This window comes from Triturus cristatus, chromosome 2_1 (assembly GCF_964204655.1).
Source record: "Triturus cristatus chromosome 2_1, aTriCri1.1, whole genome shotgun sequence".
Classification (NCBI taxonomy): Eukaryota; Metazoa; Chordata; class Amphibia; order Caudata; family Salamandridae; genus Triturus; species Triturus cristatus.
In genome coordinates, this window is record NC_140581.1 from 359,438,822 (window position 1) to 359,451,484 (window position 12,663).

At 48.0% G+C, this 12,663-nt stretch overlaps 1 protein-coding gene across 1 annotated transcript in view; it reads left to right on the forward strand.

The window, feature by feature from the left end:
- Positions 1-1,025: 1,025 nt before the first annotated feature.
- The window catches only part of LOC146864198 (granzyme A-like), a 175,566-nt gene continuing 163,928 nt past the window's right edge, over positions 1,026-12,663 (forward strand). The window contains exon 1 of the mRNA XM_085631289.1: positions 1,026-1,271. Within this exon, the coding sequence (XP_085487415.1) occupies positions 1,211-1,271 (61 nt within the window). The 5' untranslated portion in view covers positions 1,026-1,210. The remainder of the gene's footprint in view (positions 1,272-12,663) is intronic.

Here is a 12,663-nt window from a genome sequence, read left to right on the forward strand (position 1 = left end):
ATCAGCTATTCTCACACTTGACACGTGATTTATGCTACTAAATTATACATGAATAGGCACAGGTATGGGTTAAAAACAGATGAGGATAGAAACATACACCAGGTGCTTATTATGTATGCCCCCCCCCCCAAAGTACAAGAAAGAAGAGTTGCTGTTCTGTTGGGAAGTGACAGACTCGTCGTTGCATGTAGTACTGCTGTGCCACTAAATGTAAAGTGGCTGTCGTGGGGAGGAGGGGAGGGGAGAGAGGTCGCATCAGGTGGTACCGTTCTATTGAATATATTGTGTTTGTGTCTTAGTAAATTTAACTCAGGGGCTATTATCAAGGGCCTTATCTCCACTTTTTTGGCTTTAAAAGCCAAAAAAGCGTAGATAATGTTTGAGCCCTATTTACAAGGCAGTGCTAACATGCATTAGCGCATGTTAGCAGCCTTTTTACCGATGCCTCGCTTTGCATCTCTAATGAGATGCTAAGTGGGTGTTTCCTACTAACACAACACGGGAATCAAGGAGTTACAGCACTACTCCCTATCAACAAGCTGGCCCAGGACACCAATACCGACATTTGGCAGCTAACTCTGGAATTTTTATGGCCTCGGCGATGCGCGTTGTTGATAACGCGCTAACCGGGCGATAAATTCCAGAGATAGCCGGCGATAAACATGCAAGCGCGCTTTGCAATATTTATCGCCGGCCCTTGATAATATGCCCCTTTGATCCCAAGTAAGAGAGAGAAAATACAAAAAGGGAAAAGAAGGAGGAAGAGAAAAACGGGAAGACAGTGACAAAGGGAGAAAAAGGAAGAAAATGAATGTGAAAGAGTGAGGTAAAGGAGCAGGGCTTTCAGGTGGTGGAATGAGAGAGGCATGAGGTGGAATCAAGACAACACTGCTTTAGTATTCACCATCTCGACCTTTGATAGCACTAACCGCGTTCTTCTGAGAAATCTTTGGCACCGGCACTTATTATTTTACAAATTAAGCACTGTCCGTGAGCAATATTTCTGCCTACCTTCCGTTCTTCAGGCCCACATCAGTGCGAGGAAAAGCCACAGGGCGCGAGGCTAAGAACGAAACTGCCCCATGAAACGGTCGTGATGCTTTAAGTCACCGACGCGAGTTAACCAGAACCCGCACCACATCCTTCACTGAGCTATAACTGAGGGCACCTGCCGGCTGCCGCCCCGAGGACAGAAGAGAGGTCCGGAAGAATGCGTCTTTCAGTCAGCCTCGCTGCTTCTGCAGCCCTTCTATTTCTGATCGTTCCTGGAGGTGAGCATTTCTCAAAAACACGCGAGCACGCACGTACGCCGTCTGTCACACGGGCGTATACTCGTACCAATGCACAATGTGCACACATGCGTACTCATGCACACTCACAAACGAGTACACATAAATGCTCATACAACCATGGTCACTCACACCCACGTGTGCACACGCACGTACAGACTGATGGACATACACAAATGCAGGCACACATACATACTCACACACGCTCGCTACACATTCTGCTAGAATATAACGGCACTGACCGACTAATTCTTTTGATTCTCGCGAAGTTTATGTGTTCGCGGTGTGACGCACTGATACATGCAGTACTATCACTCTGCAGGGAGTAAATCTTAAAGAGCGTTTCTCTGTGTACTGGGGAAGACTTACTTGTTTGTATACAGTTCGTGTGCCCTTACTTGCAATTACTTTTTGCCCTCAAAAAGCAAAGCAAAAATCATGTTTCGTTGTGTACTGATGAGCATTCTGAATTTGTTACTAATTTGATATAGGAACCTGTGTGCTTTCCTCAAAATGTTATGTGCTTTCCCAAAAAACAACGTTACTTCTATTTCAATACCTATGAGCAATGTATCAAGTGCTGAGATTTTCAACCATTTTATCCTTAACACCAGCTGAAAACTTTGTATAGAATGACGGATAGTGAGTTATATTGTGCACAGTGAACAGTACAGAGAGTTACAGTCTGAATATGAATCATTAAACATTTTCTTTAGTAGAGGGTGTTCATACACTATTGTATTTTCTTGTGTAGAAGACATTTGATGGTCTCTTCAATGTGTACATGAGCAGTTAACGCCTGTAAGTGTAATCTTGTGCTCTTAACGGTGCAAATACGCATTTAGGGGTATATTAGCAAGGGCAATATCGCTGCTTTAGCGGGACCTTTTCCTGCTAAAGCGGCGATAATTCTATCGCCCTATCAGCAAGCTGTCGCTAACAGCAGTTAGAGACAGCTTTCTGACGAAAGCGACCGGTTTGGGTGCCGCTTTGCATGTCAGCGATATTTATCGCTAACGAGATGCAAAGTAGGCGTTCCCTACAAACAGACCTGGTAAACAGCCGCTAACAGGCCTATCGCCTATTAGCAGGGGGCCCTGGCCCCGGTTAGCGACGTAAAAAGTCGCGCTAACCGGGGCCATCGCCAGTTTTTTAACACCTGCTATTTCCCTGACTTAACCATACCTAACATGGGGGGTGGATCATGCTGATATGACCACAGGGTCATATCAGCAAGGTTTTCCCCCTTCCCCATGCAACATTGCTGGTTTTGTCGCAATGTTGGCCCTTCCCTCCCGCTATCACTGGAATATTTATCGCCATAGCGCTAATTGTTGCTAATACAGCGTTAGCGTGGCGATATAGTCCAGCGATAGCTGCCGATAAAAAATTTCACGCTAAGCGCGCTCTGCGATATTTATCGCAGTTTGTTGCTAATATGGCCCTTCGTTCGGTGCATTTACAGTCATTAGTACATATATATATATTTTGCTGCAATTGTCATTTGAAGGTAATAATGAACTTTGTTGGTTAAAGTGTACATTGTTTAGACACCATTTACAATTGTGTGTGCGTTAATCATTAGAGAAAGTTCAAGTGTTCCAAAGAGTTAATTAAGTGGGTTGTGTACCAACTTCTTTATGTAACACAACCAATGAGCATGCGAATTTTATGAAATTTGATGCAAACAATTTTTAGAAATGTAAATGTATGTCTATGAAATACCTGCGCAATGTGCAGAAAACTCATCGTGTAAGAAAATGAACATCTTATGAGGCTATTTAAAATTGGTGACAGATTCCAAATGTTAGAACCACAGGGGATTTTGCAAAACCTTGTGAAAGTGTAACTTCACTTTAGCTACTGCACTGTAATAATAATTATCTATCAGTAAGAGGCACGTGTGTAACAGGGAACTGTATATTTCGGTCCTACAATACCAATGAGGGTGAGGGAGTGAGTTTGTTTTGGTGGCAAGATGATAAACCATGAGCTTGAGGGGTTTGTGAATGTCACCAACACCCCATAGCCTGTTATGAGGTCTCTATTATTACGGTTTTTTGAAATTAGGAAATTGGATTTGAAAGCAGTACTACATAATATTATGTATGTTGTAGCGTAGTACTACTTTTTAGGGTTCTTGATTTTTGGCATAGAAGCAAGCATAGAAGTTGCAACTCGTCATTTTTTTAATGATTGTTTATGTCCAGGAAGAGACGCCGTCCTTCAGATAAACAATCATTCATGGGGTTTTGCTCTTTCTATTATTTGCTGCATAATGCAGCACACATAAAACCAGCAAAAACGTGGAGAAATAAAGCATTTCTCCTCGTTTAGACATTGTGGGGCAGATTTTCAAGCCCCTTGCGACACTTTTACGCCACCGTTGTGTCACTTTTGTGATGCTGCGGCAGCATAAACCATGCGCCACGTTGCGACTTATTTACAACGTGACACATCTAGGCAGATGCGTCACGTTGTAAAGCCCTACACCACATGAAACCTGCGTCAGGTGTCATGTGGGCGTTCTGTCGCAGGGTGGGCGTTCCCTCGCAGGAAAGCCCCGTAAAACTGACGCAGTGAAATCTACAAGATTTCACTGAGTCAGTTTTACTACGCTGCTGCGTCAAATCCTTACGCCTGCTTGCAGCAGGTGTAAGGAGTGACGCACCACGTTAAGTATGGGCAACCCCTGTGCATTGCGTCACACTTGCGACGCGACTTCAGCAATGCGCCGCCCGTACGCCACAAGATGCGTCACGCATCTTCCCCTCCTTGCACCATGGTGCGCCGCATTGTAAATGCGACGCATCTGTGGTGGCGCAAGGGGGGGATTACGTGAGGCATCTGTTCTGGCACATCCCTGCTGAATTGTAGAGATGCGCCAGAAGTTGTAAATCTACCCCTGTAAGACCAGGTTTTCCCTGGGCTTAATTTTGGCGCTGCCCCATATTTACACCATATATGGGGCAGCGTCAAAATCAATGGGTATTGCGGAGGAACGCCCACTGCAACACCCATTGCCCACCCCAACCCCCAACCTACGGGTTTTTTATTCTGCCAAGGGTACCTCTTCATTAAAATTTCTCATGGTAACACTTAGGCAGTTTTAACCTCATTGCACGCACGTTATCACCCTTCACTTAGGATTCTATCCTCACACCCACATGCACCCAACGGCAGTTCTCTAAAAAGATCTCCGCTAAAGTGACCCTTAGGGCATTGCACCGCCGAACCGACGAGGAGCAACTACCCAATGATGAAGCATGACATCCTTCGGGGTGTGTGAGGGCAACAAGAGACAAGAGTTATATCTCCACTGAGTCTCAGACCTAGGACGTCACCCGATTCCTTCCTTTCTTTCCCCCTTTTTTTCTTCTCTTTCAGCGAGTGCTTGACTTTTAGCATCACTCGCCCTGGAACAGTGCCCCCCCCCCTTGTGTTGACTTCCTGGTTAGTTTTGGAGCACGGGCACTGGACCATTAAATAGCTCCTGGTCCCCCTCCCTCTTTTTTTGACATAGTAAAGGGCCTACAATCATATTACAATTCCAACAGTTAGGAGAATCTAAAAGTTTGACATTAAAAATCTTAAAGGTGACCACAAACAATAAATAGTATAACATAATTTGTTTGATAGAGAGAGACAGATAACCACCTGGATATACTATTCATCCACATTTTCTTCCATGTGTCCTAAGGTATTGATACATTTAATTAATTGCTCCAAAATGATGTGAAAATGTTAATATTCTTCCCTTCTGAATTAATACATTTTTGGTAAAGTAAAGAAACTGTAGGTGATGATGAAGCAATTGTGTGAATGAACATTTCTATATGTGAAGTAACCTTTAGAGGAAAATAGTTTGCAAATGAATCAAAGATTGAAATCCATAAGAGCTTATATTTAGAAATATCTGATGGTAACAAGGAACATTTTTGTTGTAGTTCATCAAAAGTCAGAGAAGCTTTATTATGATAAATATTTTTTAAATAATAAATACCAGCCTTGAACCAATATTGACAACATTTAGGATGTTTAGCTAGCTTTATGAAAGGATTATACCATAACGATAGATTTAAGGTATGTGAAATCGAAGATTGAAAAATCATGTCCAAATCATGAAATATGAATTTAGTAAATTTTAATATTGCAGATCTTTTAAACAAGGCAGATTAATTAGTCATAGTGATAAGAACAGTTAAAGGAAATGGCAAAATCAAACTTTGTTCCGCAAGAAGCCATGAAGGTGAATTAGAAGGCTGTGGATAGGGAAACCATTAGGAACTTTGGGCCATATGTACAAAGACTGGCAAAAATTACCTCTAACACTAGTTAGCGGCAGTTTTCTTAATGCTGTGTACCACTGAAAACTATCGCCTTGTTAGTGACGTATGTACAAGACGTCGCTACATTGCAAGAGCTTCAGGGATCAGCGGTGTAAACTGCCGCTAACATTAGCGTGATGGTGATAGGAATTCCAGCGTTAGCAGGCGAAAACCAACGAAAGGCCCATTAGCGGCCAAAAAACGCATGTTAGTCAGCCCAACGTCAGTTTTTTCGCCTCTACTAGAAAAAACAGCCTATCATCGACCGCCAATAGAAAATAGGCAACAACAACAAAAATTAAAGGCAGAATGGAGCAGCCAGGGCCAAGTGCAGCACACAACAACAATCCCCTCAAGCCACCCAACATCCAGGATGAGCAAGATGAAAGCCTGGATGCCTTGCTGGACCTGCGCCTGGAGCCTGGATGCCTCGCTGGACCTGTGCCTGGATGCATCTGTGGACCTGCGCCTGGAGCTTGGAGTGGGATGCAGAGGAGCTGTGGAGTCGATGAGCCGTGGTGGTAGACATTGATGTGTGGCGATCACCAGTACCTGGTGGTGAAGTCTGGCCGGTCGCATGGAGACACGTTGCAGACCTGTGTGAGACAATCGCCTTGCACCCTTTGGTGATGTGAATGGGAGAGGCGCTCCTGTGCACCAATGTAGGGAGGTCTGCATCGCATGCTACGATCCACCACTACACCGGGGTGCACGTAGGGGATTACCAATGGTGGGTGGCGCCTCTCTGCATCACAGGCTGGATGATGTTGCGCTAGCCGGACGCTGTGGAGGGTGAGGCCCCTGAGCTGCGCTGAACTTGTGTGGCGGGAGTGCTGCAACTTCATGCCTAAGGGGGCCCTGCTGCATCAACCGCATCGGAAGGCTCATCAGCCGACTCGGCGGCGACTGCTTTACCCTGGCTTGTGAAATCCCACCTGGCTGTGGCTCCTGCTGGCTGAGTCGCAGATTTGGAGAGAGTGCAGCGGATTGCGCCACGGTGTCAATGTTCAGTTGAGGAGAAGGTAGGACGCGTAGCAGAGGAGGCCCGGGAGTTGAGTCGCTCAGGCCTAGCACGTGTAGATGAAGCACCCCCAGTGGCGGCTCATCCGCTATGGCGAAAGAGCGTCACCCTACTGCTTTCAAGCAGTGCAAGAGGAACAATCATCACATGATGATAACTTCCTGATGTAATCGTTCCATGTTTCCTCTGTGGGCGGAAGGGTGGGTAGGGCTGCTCCACTCATGGAGCAGGGCAGGGACGGAGTGGCATGCCCACCCAAGGGCGCAGTGACTGTTTGGTTAGCCCACTCAGGCCGCCCAAAGCAGTCATGCGTACTGTCCTGTTCCCAATGCAGGCTGCTTTACAGCCTGCATGGAGAACATAACCACCCCTCCAGCCTATGGCTGAACGCCTCGCTCTGGGGCCAATGCCCAATCCCAACACCGCATTGCAGCGTTGTGATCGGCTTAGGGGAGGGAGCCTGCCTGCCTACTTCCTGTTCCTGCAAGTAGACTCAGGAGAGCAGGAGCAACGAAGACACGGGACCCAGCCTCAAGGTAAGATTTCTCTCATTTAAATGTTTACAACACCCGCTCACACACACACCCTCACATCCTTGCCCCAACCAATGTCCTTTCCGGCGTTTCTCACCTCCCAGCTGTCCAGTCCGCCCCACAGCGCTTCTCAATGGTGGCTGCTGTGCGGCCATGCCCAGCCGGCGTACCACTGGTGTGCCAAAAGTATATATGGAGTTACGACGCATACCATTACATCGCATTCTATTACAATACCTACTAATACTAAGCATATTGCAACAGAAGGGACGGTGTTGGATTGCGGAGATGTAAACATTACTATTCCCACTTCAGCGAGTGCATCCCTAAAACTAACCCTTGCAGCCCAAGGCAAACCCTTAACCCTAAAATTCATCTTTGGGCCACCAAAACACACCCTTAAAATCATATTTGACCCAAATGCTCACCCCAATTTTCATGATTGACCCCAAAACACACCCCAATGTTCAAATTTTACCGCATAAGACACCCAAAATTTCATCTTCGACACCCGAAACTCATACCTACCCTAAAACTAATCATGTCACAGCGCACAACCGTCACGGATGGATCTCTAACTGCACCGACACCCTGGCACCCCTCAAGAATTGACCAGGCAAAACTAGCACCACGTTGCGCCATATTTGCAAAGCGACGCATGTAGGCATATGCGTTACCTTGTGAAGCCCTGTGCCACATCATACCTGCATCAGGTATGATGTACCCAGGGTGTGCATTCCCACGCGACAAGGCCTCATAGGAGTGGCCCAGTGAAATCCCTCAGATTTCACTGCGCCAACTGTAGGACAGCACTGCGTCAGTACCTTACGCCTGCCCGATGGCAGGCGTAAGAGTGATGCAGTGCCACAGGTATAGGCTGGCCCCATGCATTGCTGGAGTTGGGTCATGCTTGTGACACGACTGCAGCAAGGAGTGACTTTAGCGCAGGCAGATACTTCAGGGCTCCAGACGTATCTGTCATTACTTGCGTCATTGAGTGCTGTCCAGTGAATACAGTACATCCGTGGTGTCGCAAGAAGGGCATAGTGAAAAGTGTTGCAACGCTGTGCTGTTGCAGCACTGCAACACTTTTCATGACTGAGGCCCAGGAATGCGCACTATCTTATTGGTGCGCATTCCTGCCCTGTAGTATTGTCACAGGGCAGCGCTGCAACATTGCTTGCAGTGCTGTCCAGCACCAAAACCTGCTGGAAAGAGGCCCCACGTGTTATCTCCATTTTTAAGACCAGCTAGTTCCTGGGCTTAAAAAACTGCCTCTAACTGCAGTTAGCGGCATTTTTTTGAATGCCTCCCTTGCATGTCATTATCGCTAACAGAAGTGGCAAACTTTAGAATGGACGTTTTCGCCTGAAAACTGCTGCTAATAGAGGTTAGCGACAGCTTGTAAATACGACAATCACAATCTCGCCGCAAAAACATCGGAAAAGTGCCGCTAAGGCGGTGTTAGCCCCTTGTACATATGCCCCTTTGTTTTAAAATAAACACTTTGGGGCCGATTCATATTCTGACCGCCAAAAAACCGACCGACACGGACCTGGACCGGATACCGACCGACACAGACCAGCGCCGTACGACCCATGCAGTACGATGCTACGCGAGTGTATTACAACCGACACGTACGGAATACAAGCCGTACGACCGAGCCGTAGGGAAAATAGTGATCCGGCCGGAAAACCATCGCGATTTTCACCGACCGACACGAACCCGGAATGAACCCGACCGACCCGTACCCACGATGTCCGATCCGCGCAGTACGATGCAATGCGTGTAAAACCAGACCGACTCGCACGGAGACCAAGCCGCACGACCGACATGCACAGACAACCGGGCCCACAAGCAATAGAGACCATCGCGACCGATGCGTATGAAACACAGAAGATAGGCAGCGTGAACAAGGCGGAGAAGCCCACACGAGACAACAGCAGCGTCCGTTTCCATCACATGAACGTCTCCTTCATGCCTACAAAACCCAAAGGAAAAAAGACAAAAAAAGGACCAAACAAGCAATGACAAAGCCAATAAATATTTTTTTAAAAATGGGACAAAGACGCACCCACAACTCCAAATATATAAAGGACTACAATCACTACTATCAACCCTTGCAAACAGGAGACACAGCCAGCAGCAAACACCATTACACAGCAACCACAGACACACTCCCAACTCACCCATCACAAAACTCACGCACCATCAGCACCTCATCCAAAATCACACACACATACAGCCAGCAAAACCAACACCAACCCACCCTCACTTGCACCCTCACACACACATCCCTCACCACCACCACCCATACCATGCCCCCAAATAAGAATCCAAAGTTCACAGATAGTGAGTTAGAAGTTCTGGTAGACGAGATCATCAGAGTAGAGCCACATTTGTTTGGTACATTGGTCCAAAGGAAACCAAGATGTGGGTGAGGATTGTGGACAAGGTGAATGCTCAAGCACCAGCAAGGCGCACAAAGGACAATATCCAGAACAGGTGGTATGACATGCGCAGGAGAGTCTAGAAACTCATCGAAAAAGATCACGCCCTGAGTCAGTGCACCGGCGGTGGCCCTCCTGCCAAACCAGCCTACTTCAGAACCTGGGAGGAGAAGGTGCGGGACATCCTACCACCAGAGAGCGTCCAAGGGCTAACAGACATACCAGAGCTTGGTGAGTACACAAACAACATACCCAAGATTGTGTGGCAAGGGGACAGTGAAACCATGCACCGCAAGCAAAGCTACAGTAACCAATAGATAATCATCCCAAGATGTGTGTGCCAGTCAGACAAACACAATACCTGCCATCTCATAGTGACTTGGAACTGTGTCATGACATGCACCAACCTACAAACAAATGGAGCAAGCCAGTGGCACAAAGCTAAATAGACACTGCCAGACAGTTTGCCACCACAAACACACTACCTCACAGTTCAGCTGACTGACAGGAAGGAATTGTGGGGATGCAGGTGAAGTGAGTGTATCCAAAAGCATGATCGGGCCTGTAGTCACAGATAATGCTCCCTTTCCTGATTGGCCCATCAAGACCTCTCTGAAACATGCCCACATCACAGGGAGTGGAAAATGACCGACAAGATGGCTGACACTGGCTCCTGCTGTGGGGAGCACAAGGCCCTGCTAGGGCATGTGCACAAATCAGAAGCAGGACACCACTTACTGGCATCCTGAAAGACAAATTGCACGCCCCACAATGAAAGCACGTTTCATGGTGGGATGTCTGGCCGGGTGGGAAGGAGGACTGACAGCTCTGACCATACTTACCAGCATGTGGAGACACACACACCCATCAACACAAACTCCACACAACTCACCGGGTAGAATGCATTGACCCACACCTCTGTGAAATATCGGCAAAAGATACACCATACTGGGTGCTGCTGTGTGAAGCACAGGAGCTCTCTTTGGACTTGTAGCCAAACAAACACCAGGACTTCACAGTCAGCCATCTTGCCATTGCTGTCACACCCCCTCACAGGGAAGCAGAGTCAAGCAGAAGGAAGTATGGGCATGCTGGGAAGGGGGGTGTAGCCAAGAGTATGATGGGAGTCGCAGTCACATACAATCTATTCTATACCCACCCACATGGCCCAGCAAGTTCTAACTGAACCATACTCGCCCCACAGGGAGTGGGAAGGGACTGACAGGATGTCTGAGACTGGGCTCTGTTGTGGGGAGCACAAGGCCATGCTGGGAACTGGGCACCAACAAACACCAGGACTACACAGTCAGCCATCTTGCCATTGCTGTCACACCCCCTCACAAGAAAGCAGAGTCAAGAGGAAGGAAGTATGGGCATGCTGGGAAGGGGGGTGTAGCCAGGAGCATGATGGGAGTTGCAGTCACAGACAATCTACAACCACCCACATGGCACAGCAAGTTCTAACTGAACCATACTCGCCCCACAGGGAGTGGAAAGGGACTGACATGATGTCTGACACTGGGCTCTGTTGTGGGGGCACATGGCCATGCTGGGAAATGGGCAACAACATTATCATAATCTGTCCGTGACAAGCTGGGAAAAAGCAGTGTACAGGCAGGCATCTGTTCGTAAAGTAGAAAATGTCATGTTTGTGAACCATCGATGCATGTAGAAACATAACTCACATCGTGTGTCTCTTCCAAACACAGGTGGTGTTGGGCACCCAGCACCAAATAAAGAGGATTCCCAGTCCCAGACTCTGGCAGACACTGAGCTCTCTGTTTTGACTCTGTCTCGGTCCTCTTCGGATGATGACAACCAACCTGGCCCCTCCGGTGTGAGTCATCATGCAGCACCAGCAGCATCAACATCTGCACCCCCTGCACCCAAGACTCCAGCATCTGCACCCCCGCCAACACAGACAGACCAAGGCCATTGAACACCCACAGCACAGGGACACAGGACCCCCCGGAAGCTACAGTAAACACCACCAGCAACACCACCCAAGGGGTCCCAGTGTCACCTGTGTGTCCCTGCGCTGGTCCTGCCCGTGTGGATAGGGGTGCTGGGAGGGGTGGGAGGCAGAGGGCAGGCCTTGCAGAGGGGTCTGGACTGCATGATGGCTCCCACCTGGCATTCATCATAGATGCATACCAGGATAGCACCGGAGGATTTGGCTAGGTAGTGAGGATCCTCAAGGACATGCAACAGGAGCAGGCTGCCCACCATGCCCGCATCGAGGCCAAGTGGGATGCCCTTACTGCGGTGCATCGGGACATACTCCAATGCCTCCGCCAGATCAACACAAACCTGTCCACACCTCCCTGTGTGGCCACAACATTTATTGCAATACCATCTGCCAGTGCCACAGGGAGGGAGGAAGACTCTGGCGGAGAGTCCCCTGCACCGCAGAGGCCTGTACTTGAGGATCCCCCGCAGGAAGAAGAGGGGTCATCCGAAGAAGGACATGTGAGAGGCAGATGTCCCAGCATATCCCCAGGGCCTCTAAACCTGTTCTGGACAATGTTCTTTGTGCGCAACCCGTTCACCTTTTCCAATCGCACACAACTCGCCCACATGACATGGAGGGTTCATGTTGGGCCAATGTAGCAGATGACTGTGGACTTTACTCTGGACATTTCATCTACCAGCACATCCAACTCTAATGTGAACTTTGGATTCCAAAACCAATGTACAGCACCCACCATCCTGTGCACTTTCCTCACACATGTTTGAAAATAAACTCACCAGTACACCATACTTGCCTCTGTTGTGATTCCAACTTGTCATGTGTCATGGAGATGTCGATCTGCTACACAACACAGTGCATGCCAAATACTGCAAAAATGTGACTAACATAACGTGAGTCATGGTGATGTGACACATGTGAGGGAGACACACCACTATGGCACCACAACACTTACTCACCATGGCCATGTTACTCATCCCACACAATGATTTTGACCTGAAATACATTGGCATGCACAGACACAATACCAACCCCAGTCAGTGGTAACAAGTCCACAGGTAAGGTAAGCAGAT